Source organism: Megalobrama amblycephala, linkage group LG16 (assembly GCF_018812025.1).
Source record: "Megalobrama amblycephala isolate DHTTF-2021 linkage group LG16, ASM1881202v1, whole genome shotgun sequence".
NCBI lineage: Eukaryota > Metazoa > Chordata > Actinopteri > Cypriniformes > Xenocyprididae > Megalobrama > Megalobrama amblycephala.
In genome coordinates, this window is record NC_063059.1 from 10,554,511 (window position 1) to 10,581,575 (window position 27,065).

Genomic DNA, 27,065 nt, shown 5'->3' on the forward strand with positions numbered 1-27,065 from the left:
TTACTTGTGAATGTCCACTGAATGTCCAATGTAGTGTGATTAACAAGGCTATTGAATACGGATGTCCTAATGTGCGAATATAAAACCAACTTTACCCAAGTAACTAGGGTTGCCAACCGTTCCGTATAATACGGAATCGTCCCGTATTTAAGGCATCAAAGAAGCGTTCCGTATGAAAGGCATACGGAACGCAGTTTGTCCCGTATTCTCAGGCATGCGTTTTAATTTGAGAATTAATCATTCCTTTGTGACAACATAGCCGTTCGCGGAAGGCTTTAAGACCAAGCAGACTTCTCTGTCGGCTTCACAGCGAGCGGGTCTCACGGTAACGGCAAATCCCTTTCACTGTTCGCGGTTTGATTTCAGCATTCAGCCACGCAAGAAAACATTCAATCTCCCTGAGGGAAGACGTGATCAAAAAGGGAAGTCATCTTTCACTATTGCTAATGTTGTTAAATAGAGAAAAAAACATGTTACGTTCATTTAAGTAGCCTAACTTGGACCTCATTATTGAAACACAAAATAATAAAGTCTCAAGCACCAAAAGCAGCCCATAATTCTCTACTTCTCTTTAATTGAAAAATATTCATTTTTATTTATTCATACATGGTTGCAACACCATTTAGTTCAAACTTTTAAGTACCATTGTTTAAAAAAATGCTTTATTGGCTGAAATTTTAAAGATGTTCAGTTATTACGCTTTCAAATTTTATGCCATCTATGTAGGCCTATCTTGCTGACATTTTTTTGTTGTTGTTGTTTATGGTTTATGATTTTGAATAGAGGTTGATGTTTAATATCCGTTGGTGTAGCTATATATATATATATATATATATATATAGAAAATGGGTCAAATTCAACAATTTGAACATGGAGCCACATTATATGGGACTGGAGGTACACGGAGATCCCTTTCTCTGGAAATTAACCATATTGGGACTTAAAAATTAAGAAAAGTTTTTTAAGAATTATAATCTAAAAGGATATCTGTAATATGAGTTACAGAAATGCAAACTTTGGGCGAAAAACACAAGAAGTGCTTTTTGCCATTTTTGAACTGTTGGCATATAATGCAACAAAGATTGCTAACGTCAACCACGATTGTCCCCATGATTGTCCCTTATTTTCCTTTCCAGAAGTTGGCAACCCTACAAGTAACTAGTCCTCAAATCTTCTGACAGACATTTTAAAGGAAATCCCTCTTGTTCTGTGGGAAGTTCTTATCTGCTACGAGCTGATAGACTGTAGCTATAGACAAATTATTAACGTCTCGTTAGTTAAAAAAAATCCTGTATTTCGAAGTTACTCAATTCAAAACAATGAAATTGAGCAAAAACACCAAACACCTTCGCTAAAAAATTTGTTCTACTCACCAAACGCGGCGCGCCACCAACCCGCCAATATCCCAATATGGCGCTGACTTCTTGCGCAGATTCAGACCCGAGCCTGCGCTGTAGTGAGCGAGAAGTGGAGGCGCGGTATCAACAATATAAACTACTGTAATGGAAATACAGTATGTAAAAAAGAAAAAAAGGTTATTAGGTAAAAAAAAAAAAAAAACTTATGAACTTACGGCTAGCAGGATTTCATTCATTCTTTTTATTTACCACAATGCTTTGTTTCAATCAAGTGTTAGTGACCTTTGGTAGCCTAGATACCGTATTAAGATGCAAAATGCTTAAGTGCAAGAGTTGTTATGACATCGATTGGAGATTATATAAAAGGTTGAGCACCATCTAAAGCTCATACAAGGTCAAATCTGGCATGCAATTAGCCAAGTTCAATACTCTGCCAACCATTTAAAACAACTGTTGCAGTGCAGTGCAATTAATTAAACCTTGAGCTTTTTAATTGGTGCAAGGTCAAAACTAAGTACATTCACATCTGTGACAGTGTCTTTGTATTCTCGATCGTATCAACTGAAAAGAGCAGATTTATGAAGCTCTCATTTCATTTTCCATTAGGACACCACTGATTCATAATTGTTGAAGGCAATGTTTATGCTGGTTTATACCAAGGCCAGCTAATTTAACATGGATAAAGACACTGATTGTTGAGATAAGAGACAAAAGCCCACTTCATGTTAAAAATAAATAAATTAATCAAAATAAAAATACTTAAAAAGTTACACCTAAAGGAAATCTGGATACTCCGGGCATTCAGTGCTTTTATTTTTAAATAATTTTGTTAGTATTATTCAAATGCATGCTCTATACTTGGAAAATACAATTTAGCCTATCCTCAGCATGTGGTTACAATGTAAAACTGCTAAACAAAGTGTTTAAAAATGCAACAAATTCAGAAATATTCTTTTAAATTGAAAGGCAGGGATCAGTACTATATCAAACAATACAAAAAGTAAGTCTTTTTTATAATTCTGAATAAATCAGGCAATGTCATGGTATCTTTAACTCTGAGGAGCACTTAATATTTCCCGCTTATTGTGGATCTCACAGTAGAACACATAGTCCTGGAAGTTATATATATATATATACACAAACAATTTTGAAGTCTCTGCGGTCACAGCTTTAACATGTCAACTCCGTCATCCCGGTGTAATAGTTTCTGTAAATAGTTGTGGGACAAATGTTGGCATTTTTGACATGTTTATTAAGGCAGCTACAACTGAGAAAGAAAACAAAATTGTTCCACTGTACAACACATGGTTAAGATAAAAAAATAAAAATAAATACATTTTGTCAACTCTGTCAGACGTCAACTCCGTCAGGTTTTATATGTGATGGCTGACAAGTGCTCTCAAAAATACTATATCATGTGATTTAACATGTTTTGTTTGTTTGTTTGTTTTTTTTTGTGTTTTTTTTGCATATGGGGAAATCTAATGTTGTTTCATGATTCTATTTACATATACTGTATATTTGGCCCCAGCTGGACCTTTATCAACACATCAGTATATGTCAAGTCCATCAGTATTAACACTGTCAGGTGAAGGTTTTTGTTAATTTTGAAAGAAATGTCATTCTTTTTTCAGTTCATTGTTAAAATATTAAAACAACTGAACTATGTGATATTATGTCTGATTTACCTAAGAACATTGGTTATATTTGTTTAATATTAAAAAGGAGGTTAGAGAATTAAAGAATTTAGGAATTGGATTGTTCATAATAATCCTAACCCAAGAAAAAAGATATATATATATTTTATTAAAAAAACACTTTCAGAAAAACCGGTTCCCTTACATGGTTCATTAGCTGAGACCTGCGTCTACAAAATATCAGTTAAAAAATAAAACCTAAATTCTAAAACATGTTTTGTCCCTTATCTCAAGAATCTGTGAAAACCGTTTTCAGTTGTCTTTACTACATTTGCATTTTCAGGGAGAAATTAAATTACATGGAAATTAAGCAAAAACGCATTACGAAACAAACAAAAAACAAACAAACAAAAAAGATGACATTGTAAAACCACCATGTATTTTATTGTCAGGAATACATTGTAAACTCTTAGGAAATTTGGATACATTAAAACATCTGCAGTGTTAAAATATAAAACACAATTGAACTAAACAGAAAAAGACCAACAAGTAATTCGCATGTAAAATATTTACAAATGTTAGTCACCGAGACACATAAAGCCATACACAATCATTATAGTTTAACCATTTAAAAAGCTGTTTGAAATTTTCACAATTTAAAAATGAAAGCCTAAGAAGCCCATGACAGGTAAAATCATACATCATGATGCTATATAAAACTCGAGTACATAAATATAGCATCTATTGCTTGACATCTCTCAAAATACAGCTTACGTCTCTTGTACCTCCTGGGAAATTAAGTCACTACGCTACAAAGCCTGAAATTCTTACTAAGCAAGTGGACTTTCCATGGGAAAGAAACTTGCCCAGTCTTTGAGGATCCGGCGTTATAGATTCCTCAATACGTTCGGGTCTCTTTGAAGCAGAGACCATCCTGCTAGGTTGTTTCAGCCAACTGCTTTGACATTGATTGGCTGGAACTTTAACATGCAGCAGAAGTGAGTGACCTATACTGGCCTTGGTTGTATTGGCAAATGGATGATGGAAATATCCTATTTCTACCTAATCCTCCATTTTTGAGCTTTGCCACCAAGGTCCCGAGACCACATAGATGTGAGGAAAGAAGGTCAGCCTGAGTGGGATGCTTACAGAAATTTCTAGATTGCAAAAAAGCTTTTGACCTTCACTAAAAAAAAAAAAAAAAAGTATGGACTGAAGCTCGCTCCAAAGTCTGAAACACAAGAGTCATTGTTTCCGAGAAGAGTCAGGGACCAGTCTTTGGAAGAAAGGCACGTTTTGAGCATAAGACAAAAAATATTTAAAACCGAACATCATTCAGAAAGATAACAACAAGAATTTCACCAGGTCATAAGTTGCTGGTAGTCACATTATAGGACAGTTTGATCTCTAAGTGCCATTTATGAAGTTACTGTTCAAGGAATCAGATACAAACAAACGAAAGCACGACAACTGAGTTGGAAAATGAGTGTAACAGTACATCACAGTAATATATATCCTCATTATAGTGGTATCTGCATGTGTTTTATGAGGCTTTTTATTTGGTTGACTGAAGTTGAAGTCATCTTTAGATTGATACAGCTATGAAAAACCTCGCCGAATAGTCATACTCAATAAAAATGCTATTACGAAAACAACCAGGTGGTCTAAAAAACGTATACAAGTTCAATTTTCTCACAATGGATGTCGACCAAAGCTGTATTCACTTTTTGATTGTGCGAGTGCGGCTCACATACTGTACTAAATATTCATGGCGCTGAACATTTCTGTTCTTCTGCTTTGGTTGTCGTATGATTGCAGGTCCAGGCTCCACTATACGGATGTGATTTCACGGATCCACTCCCGTAGTTTGGTGACACGCGTGTAGACGCCAGGCTTGTTCCGCCGAGCGCAGCCTTCTCCCCAGCTCACTATGCCAGCCTGGAACCATTTGCCAACATCGGAACGACACACAAGAGGCCCGCCCGAGTCTCCCTACGGAAGCCAAAAGAAAAACACTTTTAAATGTCATTCCACATTTTTCAAAACTGTTTGAAAAAGATCAAATGCATGGAGGACAAAATTTGATCACCATATTCAAGAGTTGCCTGTTGATCTATTCAAGAGAATGTTCATTAATGAATGTTTATTTTATTTTATTGTATATTGTGGTTATTTATTTTAGTATTACTGGAGACTTTTTTATTGTGTCTATCAATGCTTTGGCAATATTGTATATAAAACAATCATGCAAATAAATTGCTTGAAATTGAAAGAGGAGATGAAGTGATGATTATGTATGTGAGAAAACCAAAAGGAAAAAGGAGGGTGTGTGAAGCAATTGCAAACATTTTAATTATTATTGTAATCACTTATCATTTATTATTTTGTACCTCTAATTTAAGCTGCTTATTTACTGTGTCATTTCATTCCATTACTATTATTCCTGAATGATTTGTTTTGTGTGTAATACAATTCGGCTCTTAATTACTTTGCCAATATTGCAATGTAAACAGACGTGGCAATAAAGCATATTTGAATTGGGAAGTGAGAGGAGAGAGAGAGACAGGAAGACAAAACCACCAAAGTGAATGAAAGAATATTACAGAGGGTGAAAAGGATGGAGCAAAGTACAAAGAGAGAGAGAGAGAGCAAGCAAAATCTATGAGCTCCTATAGCTGGAGAGGAAGACAGAAAGGAGTCACAAGACCAGGACCGGAACCTGTGCGAGAAAAAAGCACACTAAGAAGATTACACCCAGAATAAGAGAGACGCACAGAGCGTTCAGAAGGGGAAAGCAAGATGAATAACAAGTGAGATAGAAGTAGAAATTATGGAAATCAGCTCATTTAAATATCAGGGAACAAGGTAGAATAATTAATCTTCTCCACTACGAGGCTGTACACACACCGCAGGAAGACAACAACATTAGCCGAACACTTTGACGGCATTATGCTCATGTCATATTTGTACTGTAGGTGTTTCTGAATGAAAAGAACAGGATGAAAAAGGCTTGACAATGCATCTAAATGGCTATTAAACCACCTTGAATTCATTACCATTTAATAAATGTGTACCTTTGTGTGTGCGCTTTAGTTTTTAAAGCTTTTTAGCTGACAACTGTGTTGAGGGTGTTATGCCAATTTTGGGAAAATAGTTGTATAATAGCTCTACATTTACTGTTGTTCGACAAATTTTCACAGTTGAAATAAAGTCATTTTAATAGTAACCCACGCCATTTGGAATTCCACTTGAGGGTGAGAGATTTCCCCACACGGATTTCGCATCGGGTTCAAGTTGGTCACAACAGTTGACCAAGAGAAAGTGGCGTCTGTGTGAGCTGTCCTTCATACACCGCTACACTATTAACAGTGTAACAATCTAATGTGACAGCACCTTTACACGTGATTCTTTTTTTCCTAAAATCATACCATCGTTCTTTTATAATTATTTTAATATTTCTATTATTTATATATTAATTGCATTACTTTATTTCAAGTTAGACTGACGTGAAAATTGATCTGAGTCAGTTGGCTAAAAGTCAGAAACGCATTCAGTTTGGTTCTACATACACCAAGATCAGGCATAACATTATGACCATCTTCCTAATATTGTGTTGGTCCCCCTTTTGCTGCCAAAACAGCCCTGACCCGTCGAGGCATGGACTCCACCAGACCCCTGAAGGTGTGCTGTGGTATCTGCACCAAGATGTTAGCAGCAGATCCTTTAAGTCTTGTAAGTTGTGAGGTGGAGCCTCCATGGATCGGACTTGTTTGTTCAGCACATCCCACAGATGCTTGAATGGATTGAGATCTGGGGAATTTGGAGGCCAAGTCAACACCTTAAACTCATTGTGCTCCTCAAACCATTCTTGAACCATTTTTGCTTTGTGTCAGGGCGCATTATCCTGCTGAAAGAGGCTACAGCCACCAGGGAAAACCGTTTCCATGAAAGGGTGTACATGGTCTCTAACAATGCTTAGGTAGGTGGTACGTGTCAAAGTAACATCCACATGGATGGCAGGAGCCAAGGTTTCCCAGCAGAACATTGCCCAAAGCATCACACTGTCTCCGCCGGATTGCCTTCTTCCCACAGTTCATCCTGGTGCCATGTGTTCCTCAGGTAAGCGACGCACACGCACCCGGCCATCCATGTGATGTAAAAGAAAATGTGATTCATCAGACCAGGCCACCTTCTTCCATTGCTCCATTGGTCCAGTTATGATGCTCACGTGCCCACTGTTGGCGCTTTCGGCGGTGGACAGGGGTCAGCATGGGCACTCTGACTGGTCTGCAGCCCCATACACAACAAACTGATGCACTGTGTATTCTGACACCTTTCTATCAGAAGCAGCATTAACTTCTTGAGCAATTTGAGCTACAGAAGCTCGTCTGTTGGATCAAACCACATGGGCCAGCCTTCACTCTCCACGTGCATCAGTGAGTCTTGGCCACCCATGATCACTGTTCCTTCCTTGGACCACTTTTGATAGATACTGACCACTGCAGACCAGGAACATCCCACAAGAGCTGCAGTTTTGGAGATGCTCTGACCCAGTCGTCTAGCCATCACAATTTGGCCCTTGTCAAACTCGCTCAAATCCTTACGCTTGCCCATTTTTCCTGCTTCTAACACATCAACCTAGAGGACAAATTGTTCACTTGGTGCCTAATATATTCCACCACTAACAGGTGCCGTGATGAAGAGATAATCAGTGTTATTTACTTCACCTGTCAGTGCTCATAATGTTATGCCTGATCGGTGTATACTGTAAGTGACCCAGATTGAAATGAAAACATCAGATTCAGACTTAAACAAAACAAAAACAAAAACAACAACAACAAAACATGGTAATGTGTTTTTTTTTTTTTTTTTACCTGACAAGCGTCCACACCTCCAGTGAGGTAGCCACTACACATCATTCTAGAGGTCACCTGACCTTCGGTCACCATGTTGCATACCGTATCATTAATCACCTTTACTTCTGCTTTCTGAAGGATTGTTGCAGCACTTCCTACAACACATACATAAAACATTAGTCCTTTGAGAACGATTCCAATACCAAAAAGCATCTTATGGCTCATTATGACTGTTTGAAAAATTAATTAGAAAGAGTTATGTCCTTCCACAAATAACATAATCATATAACAAAGTTTGTGCTAAAAGTGACATTGAAACAAGGGATTGATAAATGTCAAACTTGTGAGGTTCAAATTCCAAAGGTATCTCATGGAAAGAGGAACTCCAAATGCAAAGGGCAGCCCTCAGGCACACAAGCTGTCTCACCTCCCTCTCGGAGCGCGCCCCAGCCCGTAACAAAGCAGGAACTGCCGGCCGAGAAAACGTGGGTTGATGCCGGAAGGCAGATGGGATGCACGGTGTTGCTGAAGTTCAATGGCTGGCTCAGTTCCAACAAGGAGATGTCATAATCGTAGGTCATTTCACTGTAGCTTGGGTGGGTGATGATGGTCTTCAAAGCACGCTGCTGAACAGAGGTGTCCTGGATGGTCTGGTCCCGCAGACCACTGTACGTCTGCCAGTTGGTTGTCATTTTGTAGCTGTTGGAAGAGAAAATGAACACAATGTTGTTTTGGAGGTTAGTTGTTTAAATCAGATGTTTTGGAAGGTCAACATGAAATGGCATTCAAATCCATTTTAAATCTTTATTTTTACAGGAAATATGAGGAAATCAGATTTAATGCACAGAAAAAAAACATGTAAAAAATGTAAAGGCAAGATTTTGAAAAGCTGTGTTTATAGGACAAGTTTGGAATAATTACAATGTTTTCATGTTTTTGAAAGAAGTCTCTTTCTGCTCACCAAGGCTGCATTTATTTGATCAAAAATACAGTAAAAACAGGAATACTGTGAAATATTATTACAATTTAAAACAACTGTTTTCTATTTGAATATATTTTTAAATACAATTAATTCCTGTGATCAAAGCTGAATTTTCAACATCATCACTCCAGTCTTCAGTGTCACATGATCCTTTAGAAATCATTCTGATATGCTGACATGTGCTCACTTATCAATTATTATTGGTAATTATTATTATACTCACTTATTATCAATTATTATTGTGCATCCCCCCCCCCCCTCGCACTTGTTTACTTGTGTAATTATTATTATTATTATTATTATTATTTTTAAATACTGTTTTTACTGTATTTTTGATCAAACAAATGCAGCCTTGGTGGGCATAAGATACTTTCCCTGCACCCCAAAACATAAAAGAATCTTAATTATTCTAAACTTTTGACCAGTAGTGTATATGAAGAGGGTTTGAAAAATAAGAGGGCTTGGTAATTTCAGCCAAAATGCAAAGTCATTTCAGAGGTGGAACAAGTTATTACATTTTGATGAAAGACATTTGTGCATTGATGTATCCTTCACAAAAAGACCAGAAACGTTTATTAAGAAAGTAAATGGGGTCAATTTTGATTTCATGGTGAAACCATAGCTCAGGAGAGTGAATTATCTTTCAGTTCAGCTTTAGTGGTTCAGTCTCAGAAACATGGAGTAACTGAAGGTGAAGTATTATTTTAATGCCATGTCTTGTGCTCCACCTGCTGGCCAATGGGAATAAATACAAGCTCAGTCATTGCTCAAACACAGAGCGCTGATGTTGAATGATGTTTGAGCACTAAGTGAATGGAGAAAGATACTTAGCAAATGTCCAGTTTATGCCTCTGATAACATCTACAGCTAAAAGGCAAAAATAATCGGGCAAAATAAAATACAAAAACACGAACAGCCATACAGAGATGCAATAAAACAGACTCACTCTGAACTAGGCTGGATGAAGCAGTGGGCAGCGGACAGCAACCATTTGTTAGAGATGATTGAGGCGCCGCAGACGTGCCCGTTGGTCTTGAAATGTAGACTGACCTGCCACGGCCATTCACCCACATCTGCGTTCTGCCCACCCACAATACGGTTGTGCTTGAATGGCCGGACTCCACAGTCTGAAACCAAATTATAGGAATGGTTCAAACACAAAGAGAGACTTCAAGGAAGACCAACAGAAGGGACAGCATCGGCATGCAGAGATGAGAGGTTAAGGGGGTCTTGTACAAGACCAGCAGGGATCAGATCAGAGGACTAGCTGCAAAACTGTTTGCACTGAAAGTTGGAGTTTCTCGAAACATCTGCTCTGACTCACAGGACCGTCGGCCTTTAGCGGGACTCAAGCAGAATCATAACAAGGCAGATATATAGAGGAACGAACCGTGCTGGCTGATAAAAACACAATGAGGAAGGAAAAAGAAACTAGCAACCCTGAGGCCTATAAAAAAGTAGAAAGAAAATGAAGAAATGTCAAGTGAGGTTTCATAAAAAAAGTATAATGGCTTTAGGCTCTAATGTGAATTTCTTTTTTTTTTTTTTTTTACACTAATTACCACATTGTTGATGATGCAGCAACTTCTGGAAATTACAATTGTTTTTAAATTTGTTGAAACACCAAAACCTTGGGAAGCTCATTATCTTCAAATAATTATTCAATAAAGACACTAGAGCCGGGCAGTAATTGGATTCTCTTATATATCATTATATATTATACATCTGTACTACTTCATAACTAAATCTATAACAACTGTAAGTGATTTGAACCATTAGTTGGGTTTTATAAAAGAGTTTGTCTGAAAGAGATTTTATTGTGCATTTCAAATTAATAATAAAAGGTGCAGTATGTAAGAATTCTGTCCGCTAGAGGCCTATTCAAAACAAAGGCATAGCTTGATGACGGCAAGTTAGAGTGTGGAATCTTGGGAGATGTGGTCTTCACTTCACAGCCAGTGCAAAAGAATCAGGATAGGACTCAGGAAGAAATCATGTTCATGGATGCGATTATTAACGTTATTGTAGTATGAAGCAGAGCAGGATGAGTGTTGTGGGAGCTGAAGGGATCTGTGCGTTTGCTCGGCGGCTGCTGTGAGACACTTGTTTGAGACACACTGCAGTAAGATAGATTGATTTTAGAATATCATATTAAATGCTGGATGGCTTGTGTTGATAAATGTCATGAAATTAATTTTAAAATGTATTGTATGATGGAGAAAATTCTGTATTACTTTTACCAAAAATAAGGGTGCATCTGATTATGATATGTAAGCTACTTGACAAAATAGTGTTTTTCTCTGAGGCATGGTAAAGCATGGTACTCGCAAGAAATCAAGAAAATTAGATTTAAACAATAAGACTAAACGTGTTGAGCTATATAACAATAATTAGTTTTCTACCGGAAACCGAGGGTAACGCGGGTATGACGCAATTGACAGGCGACTCCTCACACGTCCCGGAACCTTGGTTAAAATTGCAATTTTCTCACGATTTACAAATAGTTGCAAACAAAAGGGTAAAATCTTTGCCATTATTGATGTGCCATTAAATTAGTGATTAATGCAAGATGATGATCTAAATCTTAAAATATTTAAATCTCCAACATTGGCTGATACTGATTCATTAAATAAATAAATAAATAAATAAATAAATAAATAAATAAAACATAACCCATATCATGCACATTAATTGTTCATCCCTAATTATCATATTCAATTTTGCTTGAAATTCAACCACCAGTGGTAATAATGTAATGTAATATATTACTTGATGAGCCACATTTTAAATCATTGTGAAATAGCTGAAATACACACCTGAGCACTACAGTTGAATTATGTATAATATCACATGAGCAACAGTGCTATTGTTCTGAATAACATCACAGCTGAAATTTAATCAATAAGTTCTTAATATTAAATAACTTTGGACAAAACATGGGCAGTAGCCATGCACACATTAAAAGAACTTCTTCACTTCTGTTTGTGAGTAAAAATACATTAAAAAACGCGACTTACCACATCCCTGTTCGTCTGAACCATCTGAGCAGTCGTCTTCGCGATCACACTCTGCGTTCACTTTGTTTACACACTGCTTGTTTTTACACTTGAAGGAGAAATCATTGCAGATACCAGCCGCTAAGAGAGGAATAGAGTATAAAGAAAGTAAAACTTGAGGTGAACAAGGGGAATAAAACATCAATTGCAGCTTCTTTTTATCACCAAAGTCCTACGCCTCGTTCATGGCGATGCAAGAGCCAGCCTATTGATCAGGCCTATTGATTGTGGGATAGGTCACTTATCTCTGCTGAAGGATACAAAAACAATGAACAACTTTTGGAAAGAAAGAGTGGGCCAGTAAATAAGGACTGATCATGGTAGAAAAGACCAAAATGTGTGATTTCACTACCGTTTCAGCCTAAGCGTTGAAGATATTGCTATCACAAGAGTTTATTGTGCATATTAAAAGCAGATAAATTATCCCATTAATTAATGGTACTCAATATTAATTGTGAATGTACATGTCAGTTTGATAGCAACTGAAGTGGAGAAAAACAGCAAGTAGATTATTTAGGGGGGAAGGGGGCTATGGGGAGGGGAAATCAAAATAAAAAATACAGTTGCTTAATTGCTGAAAAATCTGATTAAATTTAAATTTGAAGTATTCCGAAATTTCCTAAAACTTTAAATATTTTAATTCACCCTTTCAGTGGCTGGCCATTTACTGTGATCACAAACTTTTAGTTTTTACCTAAACTGAACTTTCTGAGCTTAACGCACACAGGAAAGCACTATAATATGTTTAATAATTTATGATTTTGTGAATAACTCAGGACCTGTATATGTTAGTCTCTCAAAGAACATTATATTTTGTGCAAAATATATTTTGTATATTTTTTTTTTTCTTCTATTGTAACATTTTCATTATAATTAAAGCACATTCTCTTGGGTGGCCTATAATGACTAATTCAATTGTACTAATTCAATTCAATTGTACCTGTATTCCGTTTCATTTTCTCTACCCTGCTCGACCCTGCTGTTTTTTATATATGTATATGTATATCTCTCTCTCTCTCTCTCTCTGCAGGTACATTTGAAATGTTTTAACTAATTATTTGAAATGAATGTCATTTCAGTTCTACCTTTTGAGTATGAGTTATCATATGCAGTAAAAGTAGGTTTTGCCACAAACTCAACTGACTGGCTTCTCTCCTGTATGATTTCATATGAGTCTCTTTTGACCTGAAAACTGTACATGATTTATGAGCTTCTACAACTTTTGACCTTGATCATGGAAATGAAAAACAGTATAAATAAAAATATCAGTTCCCTTTCGATACTTCCCTCGTACTGCGTATGGGGAAAAGCTCCTTTTTTCCTCCGTGCTGAAGCCTTTTTCAATAGCGCAGTGTAACTGCACAACCATTGGTTCACTCATGAAAAGTTGTTGAACCAATGACGGTGCGGCATAGCTGCACGAGCCTATGGCGATGCAGCACGCCAAAAAGCCCGCCAAAACGGGCGGGGCTTATGGCTATATAAGTCACTGGAATCCTGCTGAACGCCTTCGCCGCTTGGAACGAGCTCTCTCCACTGTCGAAGCACCACCGCAGAGGACCAGCTGAGACCGCCGGAGCTGCAGTCAGTCGGCGGTCTCAGCTGGTCCTCTGCGGTGGTGCTTCGACGGTGGAGAGAGCTCTGCCACTCTCGAGCCGCCCGCTTCCGGTCGCCTCTCAGCGAGTCTCCCATTTTCATGGCGGCGGCGTTGCTACAAATGCCGCGCCACAGTTGTGGCACCTGCAGAGCCCCTCTGCAGGATGATGACGGCCACGGTGAGTGCGTCGGCTGCCTAGGTAAGCCCCACGCAGAGGCAGCGCTCACCGAGACTTCATGTCCGCACTGCGAGTGCATGAGTCTCGCCTCGCTGCGCTCGCGGATCGCTAGTGAAAGTGGTCCCGCCCTGCGCGCCCTCCCGTCGTCTTCTTCCCGCAAGCCAGCTAGGAAGAGACAGCGGAGTAGAGGGGTTCAGCGCCCGGACTTGGGAGAGCTCACGCCGGCCCGCGTGCCTCTCCCTCTCCAGTGAGAGAGCCGCCCCCCATCCTGTTTTCCCGCCCAGAGCAGCGCCCCTCGGCTGATGCGAGCGACCTCGTCTCTTTTGGCGCATTAGAGGATGAGCCGCTTGATGACTCCATGTCTCTCGCGGCATCTGAAACGGAAGAATGGGCCGGCGACTCTGAAGACCCCGTCCACCTGCCGTCACTGGTGCCCATCGACTCTAGGCCAGGGATGGACGCCGAGCTTTTCTGTGTCCTCTCAAAGGCTGTCGAGGAACTCGACCTCGAGTGGGCTCCGCCTGAAGAGCCGACGCGCAGCAGGCTGGACGAGTGGTATCTGCCGGGACGCCGCCAGACTGTGGACGGCTCCCAAGAGAAGGGCTATGAGCGAATGCCACCGCTAGACGAGGCTGTGGCCGCTCACCTCTGTCCCCCCGCGGCTGTGGGCTGGAAGAACAAGAGGGCCCTTATTTCCAAGCCCTGCAGAACGACCTCTTCCTTAGCCGGTAGAGCTTATTCGTCTACGGGCCAAGCTGCATCGGCGCTTCACACCATGGCCATTCTCCAGATGTTCCAAGCGAAACTCCTCCGCTCACTGGACGAGTCTGGTATTGACGCACCTGCCTTTCACGACCTCCGCAGCGCCACAGACCTGGCCCTGCACGCCACGAAAGCCCCGGCCCAGGCCATTGAAAGATTTGGGCCAGCCATAGAGGGTTTCACCGAACGTTTCACTGCAGCCCAAAAATCATCCCAGGCAATGCGACATTTCCTGCCGAAGCGTTCCAGCTCTTCCACTGCTGCATGTCGCCCCAGGACTGTGCCGACTCAGCATCAGAGCAAGCCTGCCCCCTCTACCTCACAGGCAGCGCCTCCCAAGGAGCAACGACAGCGAGCCTGTCCCACTAAACGTGCTCCCGAGACGCCAGGGCCCCCGACCAAGAATAGTGCTGGACCCGACGCCTCCGAAGTCTTCCTGATCTAAAGGGAAGAAAGAGGATGGGGCAAAGTCCTGCTGCGGCTGGACCACCCCAAAAGCTCTCTTGCACAATTCCCCTGCCACCTCGTTCAGTTCCGGGTGTTGGGGTCAAAATGGTTGTATTGTGTCTTGGGTCCACAGTGGTTGCGCCCACGCAAAACGGCGTTTTCATGGCGGACACAATAAATATTTTACATTGTCAAAAAGAGAGCGAATTTCCTCTTCCAATCTCGTCAGTGCTAAGACCCCTGAACAGCGGTCTAACACCAGACACCATCCAGCCCCTTGTCACATAGGCCGAGGCCTGGCAAGCCATCCCCGATGTGTCAAAGTGGGTCTTGGGGATTATAAATCACGGCTACTCACTGCAGTTCGCCCAAAGTCCCCTGCGCTTCTGCGGTGTGGTTCCCACTTCAGTGAATCCGGACGACGTTCATGTCCTCCGCGCCGAAGTGATGACTCTGTTAAGGAAAGGAGCCATAGAAATTGTTCCCCTTTCAGAGAGCGAATCGGATTTCTACAGCCGCTACTTTCTCGTCCCCAAGAAAGATGGCGGTCTCAGACCCATCTTAAACCTCAGACTTCTGAACCGCTCCCTCATGAGACGGAAGTTCAGAATGTTAACGTTGAAACAGATCCTCACCCAGGGTTGCGCCGAGGACTGGTTCTTCTCGCTGGATCTGAAAGATGCTTACTTTCACATCCAGATAGCCCCCCCATCACAGGCGATTCTTGAGATTTGCCTTCGAGTGAGTGGCATATCATTACATGGTCCTTCTCTTCGGACTGTCCCTAGCTCCTCGCACATTTACAAAGTGCATGAATGCGGCGCTTTCCCCTCTGAGACAGATGGGAATCCGGATTTTGGATTATCTCGACGATTGGCTCATATTGGCCCAATCTTGAACCGAGCTAGAACATCACAGATCCGTGTTCCTCAGCCACTTACAGTGCCTAGGACTCAGGGTCAATTTTGCCAAGAGCTCACTGCTCCCCAGCCAAAGCATCTCGTTCCTGGGTGCAGTTTTCGACTCAGTCCGCATGAGGGCTGTAGTCTCGCCAGGGCACGCTCTGGCAATTCAGCAGCTCGCGGCTTCTGCCAGGAACAAAGCCTGTTTCCCTCTGAAGTTCTTCCAGAGGATGCTAGGGCTGATGGCGTCCGCCTCCCCGGTTCTGCAGCTCGGCCTTCTACGGATGCGGCCAACTGCAATATTGGTTGAAACTCAGGGTCCCACCTCACGCCTGGCGGCATGGCCGCTTTCGCCTGTATGTCAGGCCCTGAAACCCTGGATGAACCCCAGATGGTTCAGCCGTGGAGTTCCCCTGCAGGCGGTGTCCAGAAGGACGGTGCTCTCGACAGATGCGTCCAACCTAGGTTGGGGCGCTGTATGCGAGGGCAGACCAGCCTTCGGCTCGTGGTCTCATGAGGAAAGCCATCTCCACATCAACTGCCTCAAGATGCTGGCAGTAGAACAAGCCCTTCACTTTTTTTCAGGCGTTCCTGTTAGTCCAGTCGGACAGCATGATGGTGGTGTCCTACATATATCACCAAGGAGGCCTCTCGTCCAGCCGCTTGTGCGCTCTGGCGAAGCGCCTCCTGGAATGGGCAGCACCCAGGCTGCGATCGCTCAAGGCAACGCATATACCTGGCAGAACGAATCTGGGAGCGGATATGCTATCTCGGAGCAATGTCCCCTCGGATGAGTGGATGCTCCACCCCCAGACGGTTCATAGAATCTGGGAGATCTTCGGGAAGGCAGAGGTCGACCTCTTCGCCGAATGACCTGAAATCCTATGGCGAAATGCCCGCTTATATAGCCATAAGCCCTGCCCGTTTTGGCGGGCTTTTTGGCGCGCTGCATCGCCGCGCCGTCATTGGTTCAACAACTTTTCATGAGTCAACCAATGTCTTTTTGGACAACAACTCGGACAACAACTCGCGCAGCTATGCCGCACCGTCATTGGTTCAACAACTTTTCATGAGTGAACCAATGGTCGTGCAGTTACACTGCGCTATTGAAAAAAGGCTTCAGCACGGAGGAAAAACGAGCTTTTCCCCATACGCAGTACTCGTTCCGTATCTCAGGGAACCGAGGTTACGTTCGTAACCGAGTACGTTCTCAGTCTTATTAAGTGCAAACAATAAGTGCAACAATAATCAAAGTACTCAATATCAGTACAAATAGAGACCAAATTTTTCTTTAAGCATGATACAGAGCTAAGATATGGTTACAACTAGGGCTGGGCGATGTATCGAATGCTTTTGTCACGCGCATTTCTTCAGTAAAGCCGGTTCCCTGATTACCGCTAAATCGCCATCACCTGCTTTCAAATGGAGCGGCATTTAATAGACAGAGCCGTAGATCACTGATAAGCCACGCAATATCGCGTTCAATATCGATATGTATCGCCGTCGATATTGAACGCGATATTGCGTGGCTTATCAGTGATCTACGGCTCTGTCTATTAAATGCCGCTCCATTTGAAAGCAGGTGATGGCGATTTAGCGGTAATCAGGGAACCGGCTTTACTGAAGAAATGCGCGTGACAAAAGCATTCGATACATCGCCCAGCCCTAGTTACAACTACACAGCCCAGCCAAAGATAGCTTTCATATCGGGAGATATTTGCATGCATCAGGGAGCCGCTTTTTAAAATTGAAATCACGTCTGAATGCGTGCTCATATTTTATTTTCATTTGTCAGATGCTCAGGCTCTGTTGTACATCAAATCCTCCGCCACAGTCTTGTCAGTCATCTCGTTACTTATTCTCGTCACGTGATCAGCGAACTCTGATTCCTGCTGCACTATGAACGACTCTGCAGCTCATGTTGGATGAGCTTGATAGGACTGAAGTGACTGTTATCCAACTGAATTAAATGGTTTTTATTTCTATAAAACGCAATGACAGTGGAGGGGTAATGTAAATGTAGGGGTAGCATATTCTATCCTAATTTCACCCTCATACTCCATCATGGCAATATCACAAGACAGCTTTTCACCTTGACGAGAAATCTCATCACATTTTAATCTTGCGGATTCTCATGTCACAAGATCTCGTCACACCCATAGTGGTCAGTAATCAAAGTTAAATTCACTCACCTGCTACACAGGAGACCTCATCACTGCCATCAGCGCAGTCATTTTTCCCATCACATATAAATTCCTGTGGGATGCATGCGCCATCCCCGCACCTTCCCTCAGCTTTGCCACAATCTAGGAGGAACAACAACAAAACCTTGTCAAGTGTCCTTCAATGGTAAAAATGTGTGTCTTTTTGAAGTATGCAACAACAAAGCAAGCCTTAAAGGAGCACATATGTTGAAGTTCTCCAAGGAAATGCCAGTTTAAGGTAAGTTCGTCTTAAGTTAGTGTTTATTTGAATCCCAGAAAACAGCTTCGTAATGTGATCCCATCAAGGTACCGCTTTACTAGGCCACTGCTTTGATTTTTTGATTTAAATTGACTTCCTGTTGAGCAGGGTTTCCAAACAGGGTTCACTGCTGAAATGTTAATGCTGAACTGAGCAATATATAAATAAATAAATGATTATGTTTGTTAAAATGTAATAGGAGAAACTCACCACAATGTTGCTCATCACTGTTGTCGCCACAGTCATTCACTCGGTCACACACAAAGAACTGAGGCCTACAAAGGCCATTACTGCAAGTGAACTGATCCTCGTTCACACTCTGAAACATAAAACAAACACAAAACACATACTGAATAATGCAAAACTTATGGGAAATACCACCTAACTAATAACTGTCATATATTTCAATGTGTACTGTCCTGAAAAGGTTACTTCAAATTCAAATAAACAGATTTCCAAGTTTATTCCCAGAGTTCAATGGCTAATGTTAGGTAACAAACATGATTCAGAATTATAATTCAAATCAGAAATTAAGGAAACAGAATTTACATGTAATTTCTTTCTGTATGAATTAACCATAACCATGCTTTCATATAACATATTTCACCATTTCCAGAAACATTTAATGATTTCAATAATTGATATTTGAAATGCCACCTATAGAAAATGTTCAATAGACAATAACTTTCATTTTATGTACCAAGAACACCTCATAATTTATTATTAATATTATTATTATTATTATTTATAATTTAATTTATAATATTTAATATAAATACACAATTAATAGAATTGTTAAATTTTTATTGTTAATGTTTTTATAAAGTTATCTGAAAACAATGAGGTGTTTTGGCAAAATTAAAATTCTATTAATTGGTTTTCCAGTACTGAACTTAATTTGGAGGAATATGTCCAATTAGTTGAAGAAAACAACAGATATGTCTATATGACATAAATCAACATAATTAAATTATTGATGTAATTATTTATCATAATTTTTGACTGATGAAATCTCTCTGTTGTGCATCTTCCTGTCATTCCAAATCAATATCCCGTTGGACAGGGCTAATTCAATTCAAATTCTAATTAATAAATTGAAAGGTTTAAATTAAATGTTGCAACATCCTGACTGGGGTGAGACTTACTGCAGTTTCTTTCATCACTCATGTCTTCACAGTCGTTCCACCCATCACAGTGCTGTTCTTTTTTGATACAGAAGCCTGAGGTGCATGCAAACTGACCAGGGCAAGCTGGAGAAGAAAACAGGAAGACAGCCAGGACTCAACGCAAGAGGAAGTGAAGGAGAGATCTAATGATCTTGATAATAATGAGATGTGTCTGTTTTAAATGTTCCTGTATCAAAATCGGATCACTTGCATTTAGATGGTCCTATTCAAACACTGGGCTTACGTACGGTTTACAGGGTCAAAGGCGGTGTAAACGACCCTGAATCCCTTATCAGTGTAGGATTCATCTGAATGGAACTTCACTTCCAAGCTATTGGCGGGGCTAGAGAGCACAAGTCTACGTCTCTCCCCACAATACCTTCAAAAATGGAGGAAGGAAAGAACTGTTAATACAACAAAGGTTAAAGGGATAGTTCACCCAAAAATGAAAATTTGATGTTTATCTGCTTACCCCCAGCGCATCCAAGATGTAGGTGACTGATTGCGCTCTGACAGCGGCAGTGATGTCTGACACTCATTGAAGTATATGCGCGAGACATCACTTCCGTTGTCAGAGCGCGATCAGACATCACTAAAGGAGTCATGAACGGAGTTGGACATAGTGGTGTTTTAGAGGTAAAAAATGATATAAATACTGTTCGGTTTCTCACACAAACCGATCGTTTCGTGTCTTAGGACATTAATGTGTCGTCACGAGCCGCAAGGTTTAATTTGGATTTGTCTAAGCAAGCTTTATTTACTCTTATAGATGAAGTTCCCCATCTACTGCAATTATTTGACTGACAGACGGCAGCGGTTGCAGCTAAAAATCATCATTTGTGTTCGACTGAAGAAAAAATGTCACCTACATCTTGGATGCGCTGGGGGTAAGCAGATAAACATCAAATTTTCATTTTTGGGTGAACTATCCCTTTAAGAAATCCAACAACAACAACAACAAAAGATTGGCCAACTGTTTTTTAGCTAAATTGGGCTTTATGCCATTTTATAGATTGTCAGGAAGCTGTCAATAAGCAATGTGGGAAATCGTTCTGGCTGGCATTGCAGGACAGATGACAGAACTTACCTTTTTCCCAGCACCTCTATGTAGTCTTTGTGACAGCTGCTAGTGTCCACCCCCGGCTCTTTCACACGGAACATACTAAACTCAATCTTTATCTTTTTGCCAGCAGGAACCTGCAGAATCCACATGATGTTCTTCAGGGTTATTTTCAAAAAGGTATGAATCAACAAACACTTCAAGAGGAATAGTTTATCCAAATATGAAAATGTTATCTTCATGTCATCACCATCATATTGTATATCACCATTAATTTTAAAACATGAGTACTGTCTTAACCCTTTTCCACCAGAATGGTTCTCGTTCTGGAGCCAGAGCGTGTTCTCGGACAGGCAAACTAGAAAAGGGATGCGTGTTTCCTTGAGGAACGAATGGTGACGTAGCACTACTGTGTGTTAAATACCTGACTATAGCTGGTTTTAAAATATTTGTAAAACAGTTTTAAAACATTGCATGTCCCGGCGTTTGTGCAGGCAGTGTGGCATTTCTGTTTTGCTGTTCATAGTACCGGGAGTGATTCTAGAGGCAGCTTGTATAAACTGCCCGTTCTTCCATTTTTTTTCTTTTCAGAGATAAATTGACGCCGAAATTGTTGATTCGCTCGCTATCTCGCACACTGGGTCTCTCTTGTGTGCGCAGTTTTATATTTTTAGATATAAAGAGCAATAGAGTGCAACAGTTGGGTTCCAGAAGTGAAAATTCCATTCATTTCCTCCAAAAAGAAATGGATTTTGAGCAATAACTTATAAACCTTTAAAGACAGCCCTACTGTGAGCATTTGGTTCTGCTGACACAATCAGCCTGTATTATTTCACCTTATTTTTAAAATACTTGTGTTTAAAAGTAGAATTCCTGGTGAAAAACTGCATTACCCATGCAGCAATGCTTCATGGGATTGTATTTTTTTCTTCAGTAAAGCCGTTACGTACACATTCTATGTCTTAACTTTGTCTTTAAAATTTTTAAAAATCAAAGTTAGTAGTGTTGTGATTCACCTCGTAGCTGAATGGCTTGGTTCATGGATTACAACTCTTCAACAAAGACTATTTTAAAATTGAAAAGACTGATAGAAAAAAAAAAATACTTCTTAAACCAGCGCTGCTGAAAAAGGGGGCGGGCACTGTTGCACTTTAAATAATGCAACACTATCACGTTGCTCAAGGAGACAGTGGCAGCATTTCTCGGCCCCCGCTCCCCAACTCCGTTAAAGACCAGCAAGTTTTTAGGCCTGGAGTTCAAAAGATCTTTCCGGCCTGGAACCCCCTTTTCTGCTGTGAAAATGCGTGGAATGGTTCGAGAACGGACATAGACTGGGAACCCTGTGGAAAAGGGGTATCTGTTGGTAAACAAAGAAAGGTAAAAAAATGGTGTTGTGAGGCTTACATTGATGTTCCAGTTGCAGTCCACCAAAGGAGGGTAGAAACTGGGAAAATGAGGAGAGGTGAAGTTTCCTGTGGAAGCAGTCAGATGTTGTCCACAGCTCCCTGCTAGAAATTAATATGGGGGGCAAATAAAAAAAGTTATTATGAAACCAACATGAAACACTTTCTAGTCAATTCAACATTCTTTTTCGGGATTCAAGGCTGCTTTAAGTCAGACACTGCAAGTGTTTACAAAGACTTAATCTGAAATGGATGATGACTTTATAAAATGCTAAAGCATTTGTATGGAATGATTACAAGTTTTACCAGTCGTAGCAGGAATGGCAGTGTAAACCGCTTTGAATCCTCGTCTCTGGACGTTATCTGTGACCAGGTTGACAAGCATGATGTTACCAGAAGAAACAACCTCAAGAGGATTTGTAGGAGGGCGAAGTCCACATTGTCTGTGATAGAAAGATGCAAGAGTGTTAGTGACAACTGTATTGAAGAGCTTTTTATAATTGTATACTATTTGTTGATTATAACCTGTGTAGAGTGTATTATCAGTATGTTTGTTTCTAAAATGAAAGACGATATAACAAATATGTGCTGCAAGTGCAGGGTTTAGGAGTATACAGGCCTGTAGTTAACAGATGTGACCTTTAAAATATGGACTAAAAACTTATTTTATGAGAAATCTTTAAGATCATAAATTCAGTCAAAAATGTCTAAACTTTGTACCTCACTCAATCAAATAAAGTTTGCAAACTTCAATTAGAGAGATGCAATCTCTTGTGAAACTACATGACAAGCAAAGTCAAATGGCTATAACCAGTTTAGCAGCCTTACTACAGAGAAAAAGAGAGGGAGAGGGAGATACCTGGGGCGTAACAACTTTATTAAGAGCTGTATGGCTGTGATGCACAGAAACTCTGTGTCACCTTGGAAACTGGGCAGAGGCTGAGCAGTGTTGTGAGAATTATGTTCAGAGCCCACTGGCTTCGAGATACAGTTTGTGACCTATACACTTTGGGTGATTTGTTACAAAGCATAAATAAATCAAGAAAATAAAATAAAAACAAGTGCTCCTTTACCACAGACTGTCTTCACCCAGTGATAAGGTGACTAAAACTTGGCATGTATCTGAGAGGTGCTAGAGAGGGGTCTTAACAAGCCAATCTTCAGCTAGAAGCCTGAGGCCAACCATGAAAAATGAAACTGAATTGAAAAGTCGTGTAACCGGTGCCGAGCGATGAGGGGGCTTCGCCCTTGATGTTTAGAAGATAGTGCTATTTATCCTATACACCTTTACTTATATTCAGCAAGGACGTATTAAATGGACCAAAGTGACAGTGAAGTCTTTTGAACATGTTATTCTCAAAGAATCTTAAAAAAAATGGTTTTATCGAAAAAATATTAAGCAGCTGCAGCACTGTTTAAAACACTGATAATATGTTATGGTATATGTTATGATAGGAAGTCAAATCTGAGGTGTGAAAGTAGCATATACTCACTTTGTGATGGCGTGAGTGCTGTCAGGACTGAGAGAGTCATAGATGGCCACATAGTCATTGGCACAGTCATCCTCAACGTAGAAGGTCCTGAATTTGACAATAATGGCATAGCCTTTAGGAGCACGAATCTGCCACTGGCATCGGGAATTAGCTGGATAATTCTTAGGATGTCCAGGAGACGTGAATTCTTTGCCTGTGGTTTCAGCCACAAGACTGTAAAAGCATTTCTCTGACAACAGAAACAGGAAAGTAGAAAGATCTGATCTTACTGCATGATGGTATCTACATTCAAACAAACTTGAGAGATACTTAAGATGAGTGCTGGTGTACTTATATTTGCCTAAATTAACAGATCCCACAATGTAATTTTTTATGGAAATTGCATTTGTGTTCTTAATATAAAAAAACTCATATACTTGCAAATGAAGAGATATGTGGAAATACACAGTGACAGTTCTAGAATATTGAGGAGAAGGTCAAGAGTGCAGTAATAATAACAGCGTCTTGATGATGGAGAAAATTGTACACGCTAAAACGAAGATGTCTTATGAACAGTTGCATGCATTAACAATGGACATCTTATCTGCTTAGGAACAGAGGGGTATAAGCTTAGCAGAAATATAAATATCAAGCAATCATAATGAAGTAAACGTAACCTTTTAATCAAGCCATTTTATACATTCTTTCAAGGGAATATTTGAGTATTTTTCTCTCTGTTGCCATGACTGACTCTTTGCCATCTTCAATTATCTTTTTTTTCCCCCATTTGTGGAAAGAGCTATCTGGATTTGGATTCTGGATTCTTGATCGGATCATAGAAAAGCGGCTGTTGCAAAACTAAATAGAGGCATATTTGATCAATCACTGTGTAAATGTCCCAACTCTAACCAAACAGACCACAAAGTAACGCCCAAAATGCCACCATAACCACAGAATAAAAATTGAATGTTCTGAAATCACTCCGGCACATCTTTAACGTCAAATCTCACTGCAGCAAGTAACTAGACAAATCGAAATATGTAAATCTACTTCTGTTTTTCTTCACTGGAGAGACCACTGATTGAACTTTAAAGTCAAAATGAAATTGTTTATTTTATTATTTTTTTTAATTCTACCATTGTTTATTATCGAAATAACATTTAATATTAAAACAACATTACATTAAAGGTTAAGCAACATTACTGCAATAACTTCACAAGAGCTTCCCAAACTCGCAGAGGTTCATGAGTTGATGTTAAAGGTACACTACTTAACTTTTGTTCAAAATTAACAAAATTTGAATAATGCGTCAATACATCATCAAACCTTCTTCCAAAATGTGTTTTTGTCACTATGGTAAGCCTATTATAAGTGTTTATATTTGAAACCTATAGGGATGTTTTTCACTGGAAATTTCACTCGCCCATGCATGTCTCATCGTATCCGTAAACAGAGAAATGTTGCGCCGCCTACTTTGACACATGTATGTTGTGGAAATAGCAGAGGTTAGTTGGAGTGAGAAAGGTTGAAATGGAGCAGCTAAATCGCAAACCTCCAGGGAATCAACAGTAGTAAAGCTACAGTAACGTCTTCAGCTAGTCAGCTTGAGATCCTTTCCATCTAAATTCAAGCACCTTGGCATGCAGACTGCTTCTACTAACATTTGTGAAAGAATGGGTCGCTCTCAGGAGCTCAGTGAATTCAAGCGTGGTACCATGATAGGTTGCCACATGTGCAATGAGTCCATTCATGAAATTTCCTCACTACTAAATATTCCACGGTCAATTGTTAGTGGTATCATAAAATTGAAGCGATTGAGAACAACAGCAACTCAGCCACGAAGTGGTAAGCCACATAAAATCACAGAGTGGGGTCAGCGCATGCTGAGGCGCACAGTGCGCAGAAGTCGCCAACTTACTGCAGAGTCAAAAGCTACAGATCTCCAAACTTCATGTGGCCTTCAGATTAGCTCAAGAACAGTGCGTAGAGAGCTTCATGGAATGGGTTTCCATGGCCGAGCAGCTGCATCCAAGCCTTACATCACCAAGTGCAATGCAAAGTGTCGGATGCAGTGGTGTAAAGCACACCGCCACTGGACTCTAGAGCAGTGAAGACATGTTTTCTGGAGTGATGAATCACGCTTCTCTGTCTGGTAATCCGATGGACGAGTCTGGGTTTGGCGGTTGCCAGGAGAACGGTACTTTCCTGACTGCATTGTGCCAAGTGTAAAGCTTGGTGGAGGGGGATTATGGTGTCAGGTTGTTTTTCAGGGGTTGGGCTTGAACCCTTAGTTCCAGTGAAAGGAACTCTTAATGCTTCAGCATACCAAGGCATTTTGGACAATTTCATGCTCCCAACTTTGTGGGAACAGTTTGGGAATGGCCCCTTCCTGTTCCAACATGACTGCGCACCAGTGCACAAAGCAAGGTCCATAAAGACATGGATGAGCGAGTTTGGTGTGGAGGAACTTGACTGGCCTGCACAGAGTCCTGACCTCAACCCGATAGAACACCTTTAGGATGAATTAGAGCGGAGACTGCGAGCCAGACCTTCTCGCCAACATCAGTGCCTGACCTCACAAATCCGCTTCTAGAAGAATGGCCAAAAATTCTCATAAACACACTCCTAAACCTTGTGGAAAGCCTTCCCAGAACAGTTGAAGCTGTTATAGCTCCATATTAAACCCTACGGATTAAGAATGGGATATCATTACATTTCATGTGCACGTAAGGCAGGCGTCCCAAAACCTTTGGCAATATAGTGTATCTAGTAGTGAATTATTTATGATCAATAAGATAACCATATAACCATACCACAGTCATGCAGAGCCGAAGCACAACCAAAACAATGATCTGCAAAATGCATGCAGTTTTGTTTTTTACCACAAGAGGGCCAAAAGTTACATTGTGTACCTATAAGCAAAACAAATTAAATCATACAAATGTCAAATTAAAATTAATAATAATTATTTCACAATATATATATATATATATATATATATATATATATATATATATATATATATATATATATATATATATATATTTTTTATAAAACAATACCTGCATGTCACGTGACCAATAACCAAGAGAACTATGATCATGCGACTGTGTAGTTAAATTATTGAAATATTAAATCTCAGAGTGTACTCAAAGGGTTTGTCTGACAAAAATTTAGGAAATCCCTGGTTTAGAATAAGGAAGTCGACAAAGCATGCTTTAACATTTTGAGGAAAGACAACAAACATTTAAGGCACCAACACATTACAAGATAATCGGGCCAATTTTGAACCCAATTCTCCCCTTCCAACAAGTCCTGATTATCTTGATGGTTCTGATGGTGATGTGTGTTTAGAGTGATTGAATCTGCTCGGAAGAATGTGGGGGCTGCACCAATCTTAAATCGTAAATATTCAACATTCAACATTCAACATCAGAAATCCTGTTTTGTGTTGGGAACCCCGAGGACAAACGTGCATGCAATCTGATTGTCACATGGAATGAAATGATCAGAAAGCGAGTTGACGGAAGACGGAAGCGTAACTTCATCCAAACCTATATTTTTTTTCCCTGCATATTTTTGTAAAAAGCAGTTCAAACACTTTTATGGCCATTTATTCTTGCCCGTCGTCCACCATGTTTGTTTACTCTAAAGTCACATTTGACCGTGAGCGATTTTGCTAGATCCTGTGTTCACAGTCAGGAATCTGGTGTGTAATGTGCTGTC

General features: G+C 40.3%; 1 protein-coding gene across 1 annotated transcript in view; it reads right to left on the reverse strand.

Annotated features, from left to right (window-relative positions):
* Positions 1–3,412: 3,412 nt before the first annotated feature.
* st14 (ST14 transmembrane serine protease matriptase) overlaps positions 3,413–27,065 on the reverse strand; it is a 56,719-nt gene continuing 33,066 nt past the window's right edge. The window contains exons 7-19 of the mRNA XM_048161890.1: positions 23,361–23,589; positions 22,174–22,310; positions 21,869–21,972; positions 20,492–20,601; positions 19,653–19,783; positions 19,380–19,488; positions 18,449–18,555; positions 17,968–18,081; positions 11,851–11,970; positions 9,780–9,960; positions 8,279–8,550; positions 7,870–8,006; positions 3,413–4,987 (exon numbers count right to left, since the gene is read on the reverse strand). Of these exons, the coding sequence (XP_048017847.1) occupies positions 4,826–4,987; positions 7,870–8,006; positions 8,279–8,550; positions 9,780–9,960; positions 11,851–11,970; positions 17,968–18,081; positions 18,449–18,555; positions 19,380–19,488; positions 19,653–19,783; positions 20,492–20,601; positions 21,869–21,972; positions 22,174–22,310; positions 23,361–23,589 (1,913 nt within the window). The 3' untranslated portion in view covers positions 3,413–4,825. The remainder of the gene's footprint in view (positions 4,988–7,869; positions 8,007–8,278; positions 8,551–9,779; positions 9,961–11,850; positions 11,971–17,967; positions 18,082–18,448; positions 18,556–19,379; positions 19,489–19,652; positions 19,784–20,491; positions 20,602–21,868; positions 21,973–22,173; positions 22,311–23,360; positions 23,590–27,065) is intronic.